The sequence below is a fragment of the Cervus elaphus genome, chromosome X (assembly GCF_910594005.1).
Source record: "Cervus elaphus chromosome X, mCerEla1.1, whole genome shotgun sequence".
Taxonomy (NCBI): Eukaryota; Metazoa; Chordata; class Mammalia; order Artiodactyla; family Cervidae; genus Cervus; species Cervus elaphus.
In genome coordinates this window covers 159,375,217-159,394,654 of record NC_057848.1, presented here as the reverse complement: position 1 = coordinate 159,394,654, position 19,438 = coordinate 159,375,217, and the positions used below count along the sequence as shown (strand labels likewise).

Genomic DNA, 19,438 nt, shown 5'->3' with positions numbered 1-19,438 from the left:
CTGGGCCCTCCACTTCCTCAGGTGATCAATACAAAGACTGGACCAAATGGCTTCAGAAAGCCCTCTTGAACTTATTCTGTCACTAAACAGGATATGTAGGCAGACAAGCAGGGAACTGTCCTTGAACGCTCCCGAGGAGGGCAGCAGCCTTGAGGCCTAGGCCTCCCGCTTCAGTTAGCCTGTGCTTCTTTTGTTTAGATCAGGTTTCTGTAAGCCATGGCAAACCCCTGACTTTGTTCAGCCCTCGAACTAAGAATGGGTTTTACATTTGCAAATGGTTGAAAAAAGCCAAAAGAAAAATAATATTTCATAATGCATGAAAATTACATGAAATTCACACTTCAGGTCCCATAAATAAAGGTTCATTGGAATACAGCCAAGCTCACTTATTTGCATATTTGCCTACGGCCGGTCTCACAGTACAACAGAGTTGAGTAGTTGCATCAAAGACCTCATGGCTCCAAAATAAAAAATATTTACTATCTGGCCCTTTACAGAAAAAGTTTAACAACCCTTGCTTTAGACCATCTAGGTAATAGACTGCGGGCTGGTATCACTCTCTCTTCCCGTGTTTAAGTAGAGACTTCAGGATAGATTTCCAGGAACTCTTATTTCTAAAAACCCTTGAACCAGCAATGGGCAATTCCCTACACACTGTCATTAGTCCCTTAATAAGAAAAAGCCTTTGCAGACAAAGACAACACATATATACAGAATACAGGGCAGGAGTGATCCTCTGGGAACACATTTCTTATAAACAGAGCAAATGATGATTAGTAGTACATTTGTCCAAATCAATTCACTCCTATAACCTCCACTCTAGAAAACTCAAGTTCAACTCATTAAGTGCATACATGAAATATGTACAGCTTTTCTGTATGTCAATCATACCTCAATAAAATGGTTTAAAAAAAGAAAAATCAAGTTCATAATTTCCACAACACTTAAGGAACTAACATGTGACTAAGGAAGAACAAGGAATTGGTCTTGATGAATATAAAAATGAGAATTATTACTTCCCTGGTGGTACAGTGGATAAGAATCTGCCTGTCAATGCAGGGGTCACAGATTCAATCTCTGGTCCAGGAAGATTCCACATGCCTTGGAGTAACTAAGCCTGTGAGCCACAACTATGAGCCTGGGAGCTGCAACTACCGAAACCTGCACATCTGGAGCCTCGTTCCACAACAAGAGACGCCATCGCAATGAAAAGCTTGTGGACCACAACAAAGAGTTAGCTCCAGCTTGCTGCAACTAGAGAATGCCTGAGTGCAGCAATGAAAGAAGACCTAGTGCAACCAAAAATAAATAAATAAACAGACATAAAATTTTAAAAAATAAAAATTAGAATCACTTTAGTAATCCAGCCATTCCTGGATTAGGAATCCACCTATTCCTGGATTAGGAATCCAGCTAATCCAGTCTATCGATATTGTTAGGCTTTGGTCCTACTTCAAATACTTCTTCTTTTAGATGTCCTAAGTAGGACTAAAAGAAGTAGGACTAAAAGAAGTCCTACTTCTTTTACTAAAAAAACTTTACCTTTCTGTTTTTCCACTGCTAGGAGCCCAGGTTCAATACCTGGTCAAGGAACTAAAGTCCCACAAACCATGTAGCACAGCCAAAAATAAATAAATGTATTTATTTTAAAAATGAATGATCGGCATCAAAATGCTTTCCATCAAAACTACAAATTATTCTCATAGGCAATATAGGCAAATGTATTTTTTTTTAATTCATTTATTTATTTTTGGCTGTGCTGGGTCTTTGTTGCTACATGGGCTTTTCTCTGGTTGCAGTGAGTGGCGGCTACCCTCTAGTCGTGGTGCATGGGCTTCTCATTGCGGTGACTTCTCTTGTTACAGTGCACAAGCTCTAGGGGTGTGGGCTTCAGTAGCTGTGGCACGGAGGCTCAGCAGTTGCAGCTCCCAGGCTTCAGAGCACAGGCTCAGAAGTTGTGACACATGGGCCCAGCTGCTCCACGGCATGCAGGATCTTCCCAGACCAGGGATCCAACTCGTGTCCCCGGCATTGGCAGGTGAATTCTTCACCATTGAGCCACCAAGGAAGTCCTGTTCGTACCATTCTTACAGAAATGTGTTAATTAGGGAAAACAAAAACCTACAAATAAAGGGGCTGACTAGAGGGGGAAAAAAGTCCTTCAAAAGAAATATGCCAGCTCGGTTAAAAAAAACAACTCCTACAAAAGAAATATGCCATAGGGGAAAAAAACACTATGGTGATATCTATTTTTATATTTGTAAGACAATCAACAGAGCCATGGTCATATCTCCAACACAACCTTTATGGAGACCTGTGGAAAACCTCACACAGGTGGGAAGGCAAAACGATGTGTCTCCTGGGGACCACAAGTTCATATACTCACATGCCTTTTGCAAACTATGAAGCATAATTTAAATTTAAGGCAGGCCTGAAAGCAACCCAAATGTCCATCAACAGATGACTGGATAAACAAAATGTGGTCTATCCATACAACAGACTATTATTCACCCATAAAAAGGAATGGAGTACTGACACATGCTAAAATGTACATATATCTTAAAACATAATGCTAAATGAAAGAAGTCAGAAAATCCCGTTCCATTTATATGAAATATCCAGAACAGGCAAATCTATAGAGATCGTTAATAGATTAACATAATGGGCTTAGGGCCAGAGGGGGAAGGGTGGTGATAGCTAAAGGGAACACAGTTTCTTTTTGAGGTGATAAAAATGGTCAAAGCTTGACTGCAATGATGGTTACCTAACTCTGTGAATACAATTAAAAAAAAAAAAAACAGTGAATTATACACTTTTAAAAGATGAACTGTATGATATTTAAATTATATCTTAATAAAGCTGTTTAAAATTTTTTCAAGGCAAGCAAAAGATGTTAATTAAGCAACAAGTTTTTGGGATGTGTTTAAGATTCATAAAAACTGTCAATGCTATTTTTACGTCTACTGTAAAGAAAAACAAATCCTAAATCAGTCTTATTTCCATCAAGACAGCTAAAAATTTTAAGTATACTGAACACAATGCTCTTTTTAAAAAGCTTAGTATAATTATAACTGATCTTTTACAGCAGATACAATTTTAAAAGATGAAATTCCCCACTAAGAAAGCTTCAGAGTATCTGGAAACATCTGAAAGCCAAAGAATCTCTGCTAATACCTACGAAGAGAAAATTTTCTTATAACACTGGCTTCTCATCCAGAGAGAGAAGGGAAATGTGTACACTTTGAAACTTGTCCTTTTTAAAATTTCTTTCTTGCTAGGAAGCTTTATATTTCTTAGAAGTTTGTTTATCAGCCTTAAAGGAGAAACTCATATTTCTAGTCTTATTACACATCAGGTGAAGAAGGCATTTTCCTAAGGTATTCTTATAACTTCACAGGAACAATGCTGGATGCCCGAGATATCTGGATTCCTGCCTCGGCATCCGGCCCAGGGGTGGTGGGGGTGTGGGGGGAAGGCGAGCAGGGGTGGTCTGTCCTGGCCACCACTCGATTCTCCATAATCGAGCACAGCGCACAAGGTACAGAGTAGGCACTGCGATACATTTATCAAGTTGAATCAAGAGCTAGGGGTTACATCAAGTTATTCTCAAATCATTTTAATTTATGGGGAAAAGTTGCACAGAAATTTGAATAATTTCTGTGATCAGGATCAGCAAATATCAGCAATATATAGAAGATCAGCTAATATCAGATGCTAAGGCACATCATATTTTCCTTGTCCCATGCTGGAGCTACTCGGGGAACAGAGAAATAGACTTCTGATACATAACTGCCCCTTCTCAAGAAGTTCGGAAATTTAGTGGCTCAAAGCAGTCAGACATGAAACAGTTAAACAGGGAGCCAGTTTCCAAGTAGTGGAGAGAACAGTGGACTCACAAGAACTGAGCTGGAATCAGGACTGCCCCAGTGCAGGGTCATCTCCAGGAGCATGGGTAAAACACAAAGTAGCCCACTGGCCAGGGTGTGGTGGAGAGGAAATGAGAAGGGGCAGGCACGTGTGTTCTACCAACCCTTCCAGGGAGAGGGACGGGGACGCAGGAGAGGCAGGGAGGGCAGAGGCAGGGAAGGGGTGAGGGGGTGGAATGGAAGAGCTCCAGGAGGGCTGTGGCCAGGCAAGGCCTGCAAATGATGCCTGCCGAGTTAGAAAACAAATAATCTGAGAAACTTACTTAATATTGAATTTTCAGTTTTGAAAACAGTTCTTCTTATTCCCAGCCTCATCGTTCCTCCCAAATTGCCAGGGTTGTGCTCCGGCATATCAATCACCTTAGGAAACAAAACAAGCCCAGTTTTGGATCTTGCAAAAACATTATTTTCCAAATTTTAAGCTTTACTTTTAGGGGATGTTCACCGAGTAAGGATGTTCCCTAAAAAATAAAATTTGATCGTTCCTTCCAGTTTTCCTATTCAAACACGGTTATGCTTTTATACACTCCTCACAGTATGCTGCCTTTTCATCTCCGCTTCTCATCTTTCATTCAAATCACAGGTACAAAATTTATTGGGAGCATCTTCATGACCTCCCTCCTGTCATTATTCAAACTCAGTTTTGGTCAATGTTCACACTTCAAGTTCTGGCCTTCTGGGACCTTCCACATTGGTCTTCATGTCCCTCATAATAATAACCCTCTCCTGCTGCCCAATCCGTTTCCTAAAGATTTTCTAAAAGCAAATGGCACTAATACAGTCAGCTATTGGTATCTGCAGATGCCGAACCCATGGACATGGAGGGTTGACTGTACTTATCTGCAGAAAATCTTTAGAAGGATTCCTTTTTTTTGGCCCGTGCTGCGGCATGCAGGATCTTAGTTCCCTGACCAAGAATCAAACCCGTGTCTCCTGCAGTGGAAGCACAGAGTGTTTAACCACTAGACTTCCATGGAAGTCCTCTAGAACGACTTTTTATTAAAAATATATATCATCTATTAGCATATCCCATAGCTCAGAAACCTAAGCATCACCCTGGATCTCCCTCTCCTTCATCCCTCACATCCAACGTGTCAAGTTGTATCCACTTAGCCACTCCAGACGTCCTGCATCCATCCACACAGTTCCTACTACACCCATTACCATAGCCTTTCACCCAGGCTGAGGACAGAGCTCACCAACTAGCCACACCCCACATTTACACACCCCCCACTACCCTGCACACTGCAGGCAGAGTGGTCATGGTATTTCTCCTGCTTAAAATCCTTCACTACGTGGTGCTGGCCCAGCCGAGCCCTTCGGCCTCACTTCCCATGACTTTACCCTCCCACCCCGAGCCAGTCACCAAGCCCTCCTTCAGTTCAAGTGCATCTTCTTTCCTGCCACCAGGAGGACTTTGAACATCTCTCACTCCCCTACTCTCTTTTCCTAAATTAATCCATCCTTAACTTTAAGATCTTAGTTCAACTGTCCAATATGAGCTTCCCGGGAACTGATCCTCCCAGGCATCACAGCCTAGTTGGGGTCCTCTAGCAACATGTTCCCTGTCACTGTGTCCCCTTCAGTTTGTGTGAACACTGCTTTGTGTGCCAGACTGAATCTCTAGGAGCTGGGCTGCTTTTCGCTTTTCCCGTCACATTCCCAGCCCCCAGCACACCCGGAGCTGCAGCTGGTGTGCACGGAATGGATGCATGGAGGACTGCATGAACTCAGAACTTCAGATTTCAGATTTGTCTTCAGGATTAATTCACAGAAATGCAGAAACACGTGATTTTTATGAAAAGCCTGTTCTTGTTCGTCATCGGTCTATTTTCTCAGTTCTGTTCACTACAATCTCATGGTTTTACTCCACCTTTTAAAAGTTGTTAAAAAAGACTATAGTTGGGTGATTTAACCTCTTCTAATGGAATTGCTCAAGTTTCCTCTCATAAAACCTTTCTGTCCTTGTTTTTTTCTATACCTTAACTACCACCTAGTGCTCTACAGGAAACCTTGACAACTGGAATTTTCCAAGAACTTGTCTGATCTTATCAATGCCCCAGGACTTTCTGAGCCACCTGAACCCTGTGGCCCCAGTATACTGTAAGAGTCATTGAGGGGAAGGGGTGGAGAAGAAAACTTGACTACATGCCTTGGCAGATGAAGTGCTCAGTTCTGAAGTGCTCTTGGCCTTGGCATGTCTTTCCTATCTTCCTGGGTCAGCTAATTACAGCTAGATTAAGTATTATGGGAGTGAGGTGAGAGAGGGCATTAGCTTCCAGTTCAGAAAGCTGAGCTGTTAATAAATGCCCAGCCCTTTGGGTATTTTCTACAAAAGAGCAGATAAGACTATACTACCTGCCACAGACTCATAAGAAGTCCTAGACTGATTCACAGCTTCAATTTCCACTTCAGTTGAAGACAATCTGAACCCTTTAGGAAGACTACAGCAATAAACTCCCCTGGTTTCTTCTTGTAAGTGTAATATGATGCTTCAAGTCACCCTTACTTACTGTACTGGGTTTTTCCACTCAGGAAGAGTGTTTTTTCAGTTATTAGCAGGTTTGGAATTCAAGGACTGTTCTGATATAAATCACTGAGAATGGTGTCAAATGACCCAACTAAGAACAGGAATCCTGCCTTACTGCTTACTTACTTGGGATGAATCTGACAAACACAAGGCCAGAAAACACTTCCAAAAGAGATATTTCCAAAAGCTAAATGCAGTGGGCACAGGGCTGCCTAAGGGTCTCAAATATTCCTCCAACATAGGGGGAAGTCTGGAAATTCCTAAAAGAGCAATATAAGAATATTATTTAGATACATGAAGGTAAATATCAAGAGAAACAGCTATAAGAGTTGAGGGTGGTAAAGAGAAGGTGCGGATTACTGAATTTTTTCATTATAGACTTTTTGCAATTGTTGGCTCTTTCAACTTTGAACACAGCATTACTTTAACGAAAATACAAATTGAAGGCCCAAATGGTGAAATATATCATGTAGGCCTTCCACTAGGGTATTTGTTCACATTATCACCACTGTTTTCATAGCAATAAGTAAGACCTTCTCCTGAAATGATAGCACAGAAAGAAATCCCAAGGTGTAACTGCCATGGTGACCCTCCAATTAAAATGTGCTACCATAGAAACCATTGGAGAGGCCAACAAAATGTTATAGAAAAGATGGGGGAGCAGATGGAAGTAGTTTTCCAACTCTGAATGATGCCCTGAACAGCACTGAAAGAAGAAAGGCAGAGCGAGAACCGACAGGAGGCCTCATCCAGTGGATGCCCATCACACACTCACGAAAAGAGCGTCCAGGCCAGGCACCAGCTGGGGGACACAAACACACCAGAAGGGAACAGCCGCGGAAGGCAGAGACACAGGGCACTCCTGGCCGCGCTGGGCCCAGCCATCTGCCTTGCAAAGTTGTCAGGCCATCCTACCAGATCTAAAGATGACAATAAGACTGCCTCTCAGGTTACAGGTGACCGGATTCAGCAACAAAATTAAGGAAACCACCTTTGTTCCTGGCATTCCTTCCACAAAAAGCCTGAGAAATAGGAGAACATCACAGTTTCAAAACATATCTTTTATCATTACTGGGGTGGTTAAAGAAAAGAATCTCAGAAATCCTTTAGTTTTAATCCCCAACATTTCCAAAATACCCTAGATTTTGCATCTAAGAGGAAAAGGCTTCTACCATTGCAAAAAGGGTCGCCTTTGCCCATTCTGAGCTTGCCCAAATACAAGCTGTCACGTGATCCCCACTATAGATCCATCCTTTCTTGGAACAGAGCCACAGACCAGAAGAAAAATAAAAAAGGATCAATAAGTAACGAATATTGGTGGTGATAAAGCTTTAGGAGATGTAAAAGTGTCATGTAAGGATAAACATGGCCCTAATTAACCTTTACCAAAGTTTCTGCAGTCTACGATAAAAGTGTAATGGGTTTAAGACTTTGGGAGTCCTGGGTGCCTTACACAAGAAAGTCTAGGGAAGTTAGACTCCCTTATCAAAAATGAAATTCCTTTTTTTTTTTTTTTTGGCCGCACTGAGTGGCTTGTGGATCTTAGTTTCCCAACCAGGGACTGAACCCAGGCCCTCAGCAGTGAAAGCACAGAGTCCTAATCACTGGACCACCAAGGAATTCCCAAAGATGGAATTCTTAAATGGCAGTGTGAGAAAGAGTGCAAGCCTTCTGACCTACCTGACAGACCCCTGGTAAGCCCAGCTTCTCCCATGTCCCTGGCCTCTGGACATTTCATCTGGGGACACTCGGGAAGGCTGTCTCCCAGCAGATCGTCTCCAGTAGCTAGCCAGCTATAACAGCCTCCATCATTGCAGATCAAATATAAACCCTCCCATGTGACACTCAGGTTCCACCTCGTTCAAGAACCATCTATGCTCTTCCTACATATTCTAACTTGTGGTTTCTACCTCAGCTTGGACAAGTCCATGGCCAATGGCACCTCTGCTTCTGTCCCTACAACTCTACTATGTACATATTGCCTCTTCACTACTTCCCCTGAGATGGCTGCTCCCCACCATCCCCACATGGGCTCATGCTTTAGGGGCACCTTCCAGTTCTCCTTATCACGCCATACTTAATACCAGTGTTATGCTACCCTATCAAAGAAATGACCTACACATTGTTAATTCATTTCAAGTAAGCGGTAGGCTGAATGATGGCTTCCCAAAGATGTCCAAGTCCTAGTCTCCAGAAACTATGAATATGTTGCCTTCCATGGCAAAAGGGATTTTGCAAGCCTGATTAATTAAGGCTTTTGAGATGGGAAGATTACCTGGGGTTATCTGGGTAGGCCCAATGTAACCACAGGGTCTTCATAAGAGGAAGCAGGAGGGTCAGGATTAGAGATGGAGATGTAACAAAAGAGGTCAGAGTGAAAAGGAGAGAGGGAGGTTGGAAGAGGCCACATGGCTGGCTTTAAAAATGGAGGAAAGGGCCATGAGCAGGCAGTCTCTAGAAACTGGAAAAGGCAAAGAAATAGATTTTCCCCTAGAGCCACCAGAAGAAATGCAACTCTACCAACCCACTTCTGAGCTCCAGACCTGTAAAAAAAAGTAAAGTTGTCACTACATTGGTGGTAATCTGTTACAGCAGTGATAGGAATCTAATATAGTCCTTTACTGTATACAACTTTAACCTCTTCAATCATTTCATATATGCATCTCCTCTCAGAAACTAAAGTATGGTCTTCTCACACACAAGGACTAGATCTTCTTTTTTAGCTCCACCAGAGTTCAGCACAGTGTCAGGTTCAGATCAAGCACTCCCTCATTAAATCTCCCTGGATTTTAATTAAAAATTAACAGAGGAGGCCCAGGGACTGGTCAGTGAGCCTACATGGAGTAGAGAGTCTCTGAGATCAAGTTGCAGACAGAAGGGGAGGGGCAGTGGCCTGTTCTGAGCCTGAGGCACACTGGGCCCAAGCCCAACTCCCACCTGATACACGTGATACAGGGCCAGCACTTTCCTACAGCCTCAGGGCAGTGTGAGGATGGAATTTATAATGATGAAAGTATTGAGCAGTCTTAGAAACATGTACATATTTTCCAGCTTTTGAAATCTGGTTTTTTCCATCAGTAAAGGTCTGTTATTTACACCAGGAAAAGAAGACTCATACATTCAGGTGTGATTATGACACAAGTCTAAGTCCTACCTCTGGGCCTCACACTAACATTGTTGACCAGCTCTCCTCACAGAAGCCTACTCCTGAGACTGGGCAGGTGGCATGGTGGCTGAGAGTGCAGCCTGACCTTGGACTTAAATTCCAGCTCTGCCAGTTCCCAGTAATGCGACCTTGACTGGGTCCTTGCCCATCTCCATACACGAGCATCCACTTCACAGGGATGCTGTAGGACTTCTGGAGCTAACAGGTCATGTGTGGAGGCAGCTTCCCTGGTGGCTCAGTGGTAAAGAATCCACCTGCCAATGCATGAGACACGGGTTCAATCCCTGGTCCAGGAAGATCCTACATGCTGTGGAGCAACTAAGCCCATGGACACAACTACTGAGCCTGCGCTCTAGAGCCACAACTACTGAAGCCCACTAGCCTAGAGCCTGTGCTCAACAAGAAAAGCCACTGCAATGAGATGTTTGAGCACCACAACTAGAGAATAGCCCCCCACTCATCGCAGTTACAGAAAAGCCCATGCAGCAATAAAGATTCAGTAGAACCAAAAATAAACTAAATAAATAATTTTTTTAATTAAAAAAAAATGAAAGTCACTCAGTTGTGTCCAACTCTTTGCAACCCCATGGACTATACAGTTCATGGAATTCTGTAGGCCAGAATACTGGATTGGGTAAGCCATTTCTTTTCCAGGGAATCTTTCCAACCCAGGGATCGAACCCAGGTCTCCTGCACTGCAGCCGGGTTCTTTACCAGTTGAGCCACCAGGGAAGCCCAATTTAAAAAAAAAAGCAGCCTTCAATAGTCATGGGTTAGGAGGAACCCAGGGCAGAGGCTGGAAGTGGAAGGTGAACTCCATCATGGAGGTGTCCCTTTTAGGGACAGCAGTGCTCTGGAAGTCAGGATCTCTTCCAAACCTCAGCATCAAAAACAACATGAACCCAGAGACAGCACTTCACACCCATTTTGCTATGCAGAGCCCAGAGGTGCTCTCTGAGGCACTGCTATTGTGGTCTTTGAGTAGAATAACCCGGCCACCAAAGCCTGTAGTAGCCCGAGCTTGTAAAATAAGTTACTCTCGGCTTTCCTAGGAAAAACTGAAGTCTGTCCAAAGATCAAGCAATTGAACAGTCAGGTGAAATAACCTTTGCCTCTCCATTTTTCCATTACCCATCTTGTGCCTGTCATTTTTTCCGCTTTCTCTGGTTTCAAAATGCACTCTTTTGAACACACCCTGTATTTATCGCCCATCTCCATACATTTTTAGTTAATGTTTCATAAGAATATCTATTAGTGGATTTCATGTTTCCCACTTCAGGTTTACCCCCAAGCTTGAGTCTACAGGTGAAGAGAAAAATAAGAGACAAGAGAGGTCACTGGCAGAGGTGAGCAAGTAACAATACAAGAGGATCAATGGGGTGTTTTTCCAGTTCTGTTAGCATTTGCTGTTGTTGTTTAGTCGCTAAGTCGTGTCTGACTCTTTTGTGACCCTATGGACTATAGCCCCCCAGGCTCCTCTGTCCATGGGATTTTCCAGGCAAGAACACTGGAGTGGGTTGCCATTTCCTTCTCTAAGGAATCTTCTCGACCCAGGGATCAAACCCACATCTCTTGCATTGGCAGGAGGATTCTTTACCACTGAGCCACCAGGGAAGCTAAACCCTCCATTAGTGTTTACCACAAGCTTAACTTCTGACAACAAGCAGCACTGGGCCTATTTTAATCAGAGGTCTTCCCTTGAAACTAGAGATATGAAGCCTAAAAGATTGTTAACCAATACTGTTTCAAATATTTTCTTAGAGTTAGTTTTATATATACACACGCTCATACATGTGTCATATATACAATATGTCATGTGTTATAGATAATATATATTATGTCATACAATATATACTTGTTAAAATCATATAGATATACTGTTATTAAGATCATATATAATTATTAAAATCATTTCTTTGGGACGTCCCTGGTGGTCCAGGGGCTAAGACTCTGTGTTCCCAATGCAGAGGGCCCAGGTTCAATCCCTGATCAGGGAAATAGATCCCGTGTGCCACAAGGAAAAGATCCCACATGCCACAAGGGGAACGAAGTAAATATTTTTAAAAATCATTTCTTCAATATAGACTCAAGAAATAAAACAATTACCATGTTGATTTTAGCTCACAAGTGCTAATTTGAGAGGACAGATGATTTAAGATGCTATATCAACAATTGACGAGATGTGAATACAGGCTGTGATAATGAATGGCACTGTGGTTGTGCAGGAGGATGGCCTTGCCCTTAGTAAACAAGATGCTGAGGTATCTAGTGGGTGTCTGGATATCTGTAGCTGATTCTAAAATGGTTGAGGCGGGAAGGGTTGTCCATAGAAAAAGAAAGCAAATGTGGAAATGTTAGTAATTAGTAAATCTGAGCGAAAGTTGGGTTGATATTCATTGACTTTTCCTAAAAATTTTCTGTAGATTTGAATTTTTTTAAAAAAATGTGTTATATGAAAAACATATTTCTTCTCATAACCATTCAACAAAAGCCTCCTTCCTCCCAGGTAAAACAGAGCATAAGTATAAAAACCTGAGAAATTCTCTAAAACCTTGATTAAAATACATTATCAAAATCAGAACACTATTTTTTTATATTTTATAAGTGAAAGCAAAATGCCTGTCTTTAAGAAGTGAGTTAGCACACAGTCAGTATTATGCATGGAAGTGTCTCAGTCGCTCAGCCATGTCCAACTCTTTGTAACCCCATGTCTATAGTCCGCCAGGCTCTCCTGTCCATGGAATTCTTCAGGCAAGAATATTGGAGTAGGTTGCCGTGCCCTTCTCCAGGGATCCTCCCAACCCAGGCATCGAACCCACGTCTCCTGCATTGCAGGCAGATGCTTTACCATCTGAGCCATAGGGGACCCCACTGATGCATACCATAGTCAAATAATCTGTAATAAAGGCTAGAATAACATACATAAGACAGCTAAAATGCATGGAATGATCAAGGCTCAGGATTGGTGGAAGCTTTCAGGAATCTCTATATATAAGATTTCACATTTGTTCTTCAAGGTAAATAAGGCCTTAGAATTTTAGACCTGAAAAGCATAGACAGAAATATAGTGCAATATTTCAATCTTGAATCTGTACATAATTAACAAAGGGTCAGAGAAAAATAAATAAAAAATAGAAAAGGCCCATAAAAGTATGAATGTATACAAGTATTTAAATGCTTGTAAGTGCTTTTAAAGTTGATCTGGAACCCCTTCTTGTGAGTTACGATCAGTATTGGAATAATGTTCCTGGGAAATGTCCTAATTCTTTCACAAAACTCTTTCCAAGAGAAATAAAATTAAGTTACCAATTTTAAATCCTGGCAGTTCCAAAAGTTTTAAGTAATTCCAATTGAATAAAAGTAAGTCAACTGTTTTCACAAGTTTTTAGAATGATTAACAAAATAGATTTGGCAAGGAAAAGCAATGAAGAAATAAAAAGCACATATGGGAACAATAAATAATGAAAAAGTTGAAAAAAAGACCATGCTACTCGGCAATATTGCTTTGCCAAATGAAACCACAAATTATTGTGTATCTTCCCCCCCCACCCACTTCTTAAACCTGCTTCTTGATGATACTTTACTCGTTATTATTCAAAAATTTAAGCCGCTTCGGGTGACAGGGTCTAGGGAAGGGGCAGCAGGTGCCATGTCGGGGCCCTGAAGGAGGCAAGAAGCCCTTGAAGCAGCCCAAAAAGCAAGCCAAGGAGATGGGCGAGATAAGGCATTCAAGCAGAAACAGAAGGTGGAGTAGAAGAAACTAAAAATAAGAGCCAGAAGCTAAGGCATTGGGGAAAGGCCCTCTGGTCATAGGTAGAATTAAGAAATCTGGAAAAAAGTAAGCTGTCCCTTGCACCTGAGGCAATGATGACCCTTAGTTCCATTTCTGCGTAAACATGTGAATTCCTTGCCATAACATCTGTTGCCATCTATAACTAGAATGAAGTATTGTCTTGGAAACTATTATACATTTAAGAACAAACTTTGTAAAAAATAAATAAATAATAAATAATTTAAGCACCTAATATGCACAAAGGGACTTTAAAGGCTATGTAGAAATTTTTCAAACTATTTAGTATTTGATCTTTTATTTCAGCATTTTTTATGTGCAGAAAATTATTTTTTTCAAAAATAAATAGGAAAATATAGGAATAATTATTTTGAAAATTGTTTTTTTCAAAAATAAATAGGAAAATAAATAAATAGGAAACTAAATTTAAAAAAAAACAACCCTCCATATTTGAGCTTTCTGAAATATGAACAGTGAGAAAATATCCTAATTCCACTTTGGAGAGAAAATATAATATAAGGAGTAAAGAATGCAAGCATACTCTTGGGACTCTGAACCATTAAGTAACTATCAAGGTGGCCCTTTATTGGATCTTGCCCTTAATTATGAAGTTCATGCAGTCTTAAGACTGGGTTTCAAAAACCATTAATAATTACCCTTAAATGGTAAACAAAAGGAAAATTTCACAATCAGGGTGGTGTGCCTGTTAAGACTATAAAAGTCACAAGACCCGGCTCAGCTCCTCACACTTCCATTTGGTTCTCCTAGCTGCCTGACTGCTGAACGGCCAGGTAAGAGTGCTTCTAGTACTACCTGTAGCTCCTTCTGCTTCCTTTCAGAATGGTGTGAAAGATCATGGTCTAGAGAAAAAGAGGATTTGTGCCATCTAAAGATATTACCAGTAACTTAAGAGGCTAGAAGCTGTGGTCAGGTTTCTTCAAGAACACAGCCTACGGTGTGCTGATCAGGTACAAGTGAAGAATGTCATAATTACTAGTAAAAGTATTTGACTTAAAAGCCTATCTTCTAAAAGATGTACTCTAAGAACAGACATTTCACATACTATCTAAGATGATTATTTTAAAAACACATTAGCAATCACTGGTACATTGCTATTTCCACAGCTCCCACCCTCCTCCTCCTTTTTATCTCCTCTCCTCCCCTTTTGTTTATTCTCTCTCACCTTGCCCAAAAGCCCGCAACTCCTGCTGGCTATCATCAGTATAACATACTCCGGCTTTCTGGTAAGTTCATTGTTTTCCCAATTTACAGGACACCAAAATGAGTGCCAAAAAGTCTCCGGAAGAACTGAAGAGCATTTTCGAAAAATATGCAGCCAAAGAAGGTGATCCAAACCAACTGTCCAAGGAGGAGCTGAAGCTATTGATTCAGACGGAATTCCCCAGTTTACTGAAGGTGAGTGCAGCATCACAGTGTCCGCTGACAGGGCAGGGATGGTGGGAAGGGCGGGGAGAAGAGAGGACTCAGGGAGAGGCTAAGGTCCTCGATGCCACTGATCAGAGCTCCATGTGGAGCAGAGCAGCCAGCAGCCAAGGTGTGGGCATCACCTGAGAGAGGACACTTGAATGCGTGCCTTCCTCCTCTGGGGCAGGCTACATTTCAGATGGCAAGCTCCTAGAAAGAACGGGCTTGGTCGTCTATTGCCCCCAGCCCTGACACACAATTCCCGAGGTGCCCAGTCATAGTAAACAAAAGCCACGATTGTACTTTTACCAAGATAGGTTTGGAAGACCCCCAGGTTGCCAAGCAAACATACTAAGTCCTTCAGTCTGGGTTCGGCACCTCTGTGTCAGGCTTTAGGAAAACAAAGAGACCTGTACAATTATAGAAGCTGGACTTGGATGTGCTTCTCTATTATAGGTAGGATCTTTCAACTAGACCAACACTTACTTGGCAATCTGTTAAGGAAATCGGCTTCATGCTGATAAATTGCCCTCCTGCGACACCCATTTCTATTTCAAAAGCATTTACATTTGTGTTAATTTATGTTAAGCACCTAAGTTTGTGGTAATGAGCAACAATACATTTCTAAACTTTCAGGAAAGGATTACATTTCCCCAGCCATAAAGTTTCTCATCAAAACCATCCCAGAGTTGTCAAAATCAAAATGCATCTACAGGCAATAAGAAACAGGGAAAAACTGATTCTCTTTGCTCCTATACCCTTTCTTTCCCTTGGAACTAAAACTCATCTTCAAAATGGAAGCAACTGTGCAACTAACTGTTACATTTGACTTGGTCCCTATTTAGCTCTAACTTCAGAATCTGGTTCTCGTATTTTAACCAGAAATGTCCCTTTTGCCAATATGACATGTGAGGTTTCTAGTTTTAGTTGTTGAGGTTTCTGTTTTTAGTACTAAAAAGCGAAGTAGCTGAATTTGATGACCTTATAATCAATTTTCTTACAGTTAAAATGTGAAATAACTTTTTAAAAGTTAAAGGCACTAGCAGAAAAAGAGACTTTCTAATTAAAAACCTACGTTTCTGAGAAAGACTTAACTCTTCAAAAAACTCTTAAATTTTTCCAAAAGGAAGAAAAAGAATAATAGGAATAATTTTTAAAAATAAGAAAAAGAAGAAAAATAATAATCTGACAGGAAAGCCTAGGCAATCTAGTCAAGTTGTTTTTAAAGGTAAGATTGGTGAACTTTTCTGTATTTTTCTATATTTTATGTATTTCCTATAAAAAGCACATATGACTTTTCTAATTTGGATAAAGGCAGAAAGACTAGTGGTAAGTTGTGAAAAATCTACATATGAAGTCCTGTACTGACTGTATTTCCATACAGACTTTTTGTAAAACAGATGTTGAATAGCTAACTTACAAGTTCGGTCTTGTGAGCATAGCTAAGTGTCAAATGTCTTTGTAGGAATCTTAGGGGTTAAAACATCCCTTGATGTAGAGATTTGCTGCACAACAATGCGAATATACTTAACATTACTGAACTGTACACTTAAAAATAGTTAAGATGGGGAATGTCATCTTATGTGTTTTCTACCAGAATTCAAAAAAAAGTTTTGAAGCTGACTTACAAACTAAACTGCTATTTCAATAGGTTTCCTGGATGCCATTTTGCCAAAGAGACTCCTTACCTTAAATTCAGAGTTGTAATGGCTTTACGATTTGAGTTTTATGGTAGTGAAGGGGTTCAGAACAAGTCTCCCTGAAATATATCACTTAAGCATGGAGATTATTTTGAACTAACAGGAATCAAAACCCAGAAGATTCAAGGAAAGCTCTTTACCTCCCACTCAACTGCCTAAATTTACATTGGAAAAGGAAGCCTGTCCCAGGAAGAGAGTTCTTGCTATAGATTCCTTTGACTTTTGTTTTCCAAACATCTCTGCCTTCCTATGAATGGCCTTCCTTCCCTTTGTATCCTTAGCTCAGGAAGTTATATAAGCCTCAGTTACCTGGCTGCCCTTTGGGTCTCAAATTTTTATGGGGTACCCCATACATATGTAATTAAACTTGTTTTTCTCCTGTTAATCTGTCTGTGTCTATTTAATTAATAGACCAGCCAAAGAACCCAGAAGGAAAGGAGGGAAATTTTTCCATCCCTACAGCAGGGACAAAATTAAGTCTGCTTAAGTCACTACAGCAATACCAGTAGTCAAAAGGGAGTCGGGCTGAAAATGATCTGATGTTCTGATAACAAGCAGTGGTTCTCTGAGTAGTTGGTTCTCAGCATCAGCACTGCCCAGGAACTTGTTGGAAATACAGATTCTCAGATCTGACTCCAAGCCTAGTGAACTGGAAGCTCTGGGAGTAAGACCACCAATCAACTTGGGTTTATTACAGTCAGCAAGCCTACCTACCTGGTGTAAGAACCACTGAGCCAAAGTCACCTTGTGTAGAAGTGGGCTGCAACACACGATTTGGGGAGAAAAATGGGATGCTTGCTAATCAAGAGGTTGAGCTCTAGAGTCAGTGTTTGAACCCCAATCCCCTTCCTAACAGCTGGGAGCCCTGGGCAAGTCAGTAGCCGTCTCAAAGCCTGTTTCCTCATCTGTAAAGTGGATCTCCCCCACAAGGCAGCTGGGAGAATTACACAGCTAAGGAAAAGCTTTGTCACAGAGCTGGCCCACAGCAAGCCCCTGGTCATATGCTGGCTCAGCCCTGGAGCTGGATGCCAAACCAGCTCCCAGGGAAACCTTAGAGCAGGGCCCCTCGGCAGTCAAGTGAAGCCCTGGGACTTCTCAAAAGAATGATTTAGATTACAAAGGAAACCAAATATTTTAAAATATACATTATTAATTTCAAAATAATAAATGTGATATAGTTGGTGGTTGTTTCTAATAGGGGGGTGGGTAGCCAGCTCTGTGACATGAAGCAATGCTACAACTAAAGTTGTTTTTTTTTTTCATCTCTCACAGTCAGTAACATGTGACTAACATGTAACAGTAACTGTAACATGTGACAGTTGCCTTCTTGGAACATCCATGCAGTGTCTCTAATTTAATGTGCAGCAGTAACTGATTTGTTTCTCCCCCTTTTCTATTCCCTCCTTTTTGTCTAAAACCAGGGTCCAAGCACCCTCGATGAGCTTTTTGAAGAACTAGACAAGAATGGAGATGGAGAAGTTAGTTTCGAAGAATTCCAGGTGTTGGTGAAAAAGATATCCCAGTGAAGGAAAGAATAAAATATCATTCTCAGTACCAGAAGAAGAATGCCTGTGATGTGGTCCTACTCTGTACAAAATCACCAGTGTCGCCACTTAATTCTTTACAATTGTAATGATCCAACACTAAGGTCTAATTACTAAATAAAGAAATCCTCAAACATGTCTCACCTTGTCAAGTACTGACTCCTGTAGCTTACTAGATTTGAAAGTAACCTTAACCCACGCTGGAGACAAGTGCTCAGGCCTGGTGCACTGGGAAGACCCAGAGGAATCGGGTGGAGAGGGAGGTGGGAGGGGGGATCGGGATGGGGAATACATGTAACTCCATGGCTGATTCATGTCAATGTATGACAAAAACCACTACAATACTGTAAAGTAATTAGCCTCCAACTAATAAAAATAAATGGAAAAAAATTAAAAAAAAAAGAAAGTAACCTTAATTTGATGCATCTAATTTACAGATTTATAAAGAAAAAAAAAAAAGAGGCCCAGAATAGTTCCATGATCTTGACCAAGACCATAAAAATGGTGGCAGAGACTTGGAAAGAATTCTGATGAGTCAAACCAACTCCCTCCCTCCACTTGTCACCAGAACAACCCTCTCCTGCTCTCCCTCTGCAGCCACGCAGGGTATCACATCATTCCCAGCATCAACTCACATTTCACTCTAGTCAATGGCTAGTAAGAAACAGACTTCACAGAACAGGCACTTGTCTTTAAAGTCATCTCCTAGCACCATCTGTGCCTTTGCAATCACTGATCCTTTGAGGGAGCAGAAGGAACATAGGTCCAGAGAGTCAGTTTTACTCCATGACCGAACAGGTGGCCTTGGTTCTGGTATGTGATGCGAAAAATAAAAAGGACAGGAAGGCAGGGCCCTCTAGATCTGGCATCCTGTGCTGCTGGGATTCTGGGTATCTGAGAAGCAGCTAGCCCTCAAGTTCCACAAGCTGAGTCCAGTTCAGGGGAGGGAGGGAGAGAGTGGGGAACGTGGGAGGAGACTAACTTTCTTCTGCCCCTCACCTGACAGTTAAAATGACAAAGTCATATGAGTACAAGCTGGCCATGATAGCCCACGACAGTGGTGCCATGGAAGCCAGGTTTTTATCCTGACCCCCACTCTCCTCTCCTCAGAAACACCAGCAAATCATCAGTGTTGCACACATTTTCTTTGATCAGCATCTTGATATTTCTGTTCATTATCACCCTCCTAATGAGCCTCATTAAACATTTTTTTCCAATGAACGTGAGCTAAAAAAAATTCTCTGAAAAGACACACACACAAAATAACTAGCATCAGTGTTTACATGTTAGTTAGTTAGTGTTTACATGTTTAGTCCCCCTAAAACTGAATTTCCCTACTGAGTTTATGATTAACCTA

At 41.4% G+C, this 19,438-nt stretch overlaps 2 protein-coding genes across 6 annotated transcripts in view; one reads left to right on the top strand and one right to left on the bottom strand.

Annotated features, from left to right (window-relative positions):
- Positions 1 to 19,438, bottom strand: part of CTPS2 (CTP synthase 2) — a 111,098-nt gene that overhangs the window by 35,086 nt on the left and 56,574 nt on the right. For all 5 annotated transcript variants that reach the window (XR_006339833.1, XM_043895995.1, XM_043895993.1 and 2 more), the window contains exon 14: positions 4,190 to 4,286. Coding sequence is in view for 4 of the 5 variants with exons in the window: in XM_043895995.1 (XP_043751930.1) it covers positions 4,190 to 4,286 (97 nt within the window). In the remaining variant the exon portion in view is untranslated. The remainder of the gene's footprint in view (positions 1 to 4,189; positions 4,287 to 19,438) is intronic.
- S100G (S100 calcium binding protein G) lies at positions 14,097 to 18,219 on the top strand. Its single transcript, XM_043895996.1, has 3 exons — positions 14,097 to 14,203; positions 14,685 to 14,828; positions 17,959 to 18,219. The coding sequence occupies exons 2-3, from the start codon at positions 14,694 to 14,696 to the stop codon at positions 18,061 to 18,063; spliced, it is 240 nt and encodes a 79-aa protein (XP_043751931.1). The 5' UTR covers positions 14,097 to 14,203; positions 14,685 to 14,693; the 3' UTR covers positions 18,064 to 18,219.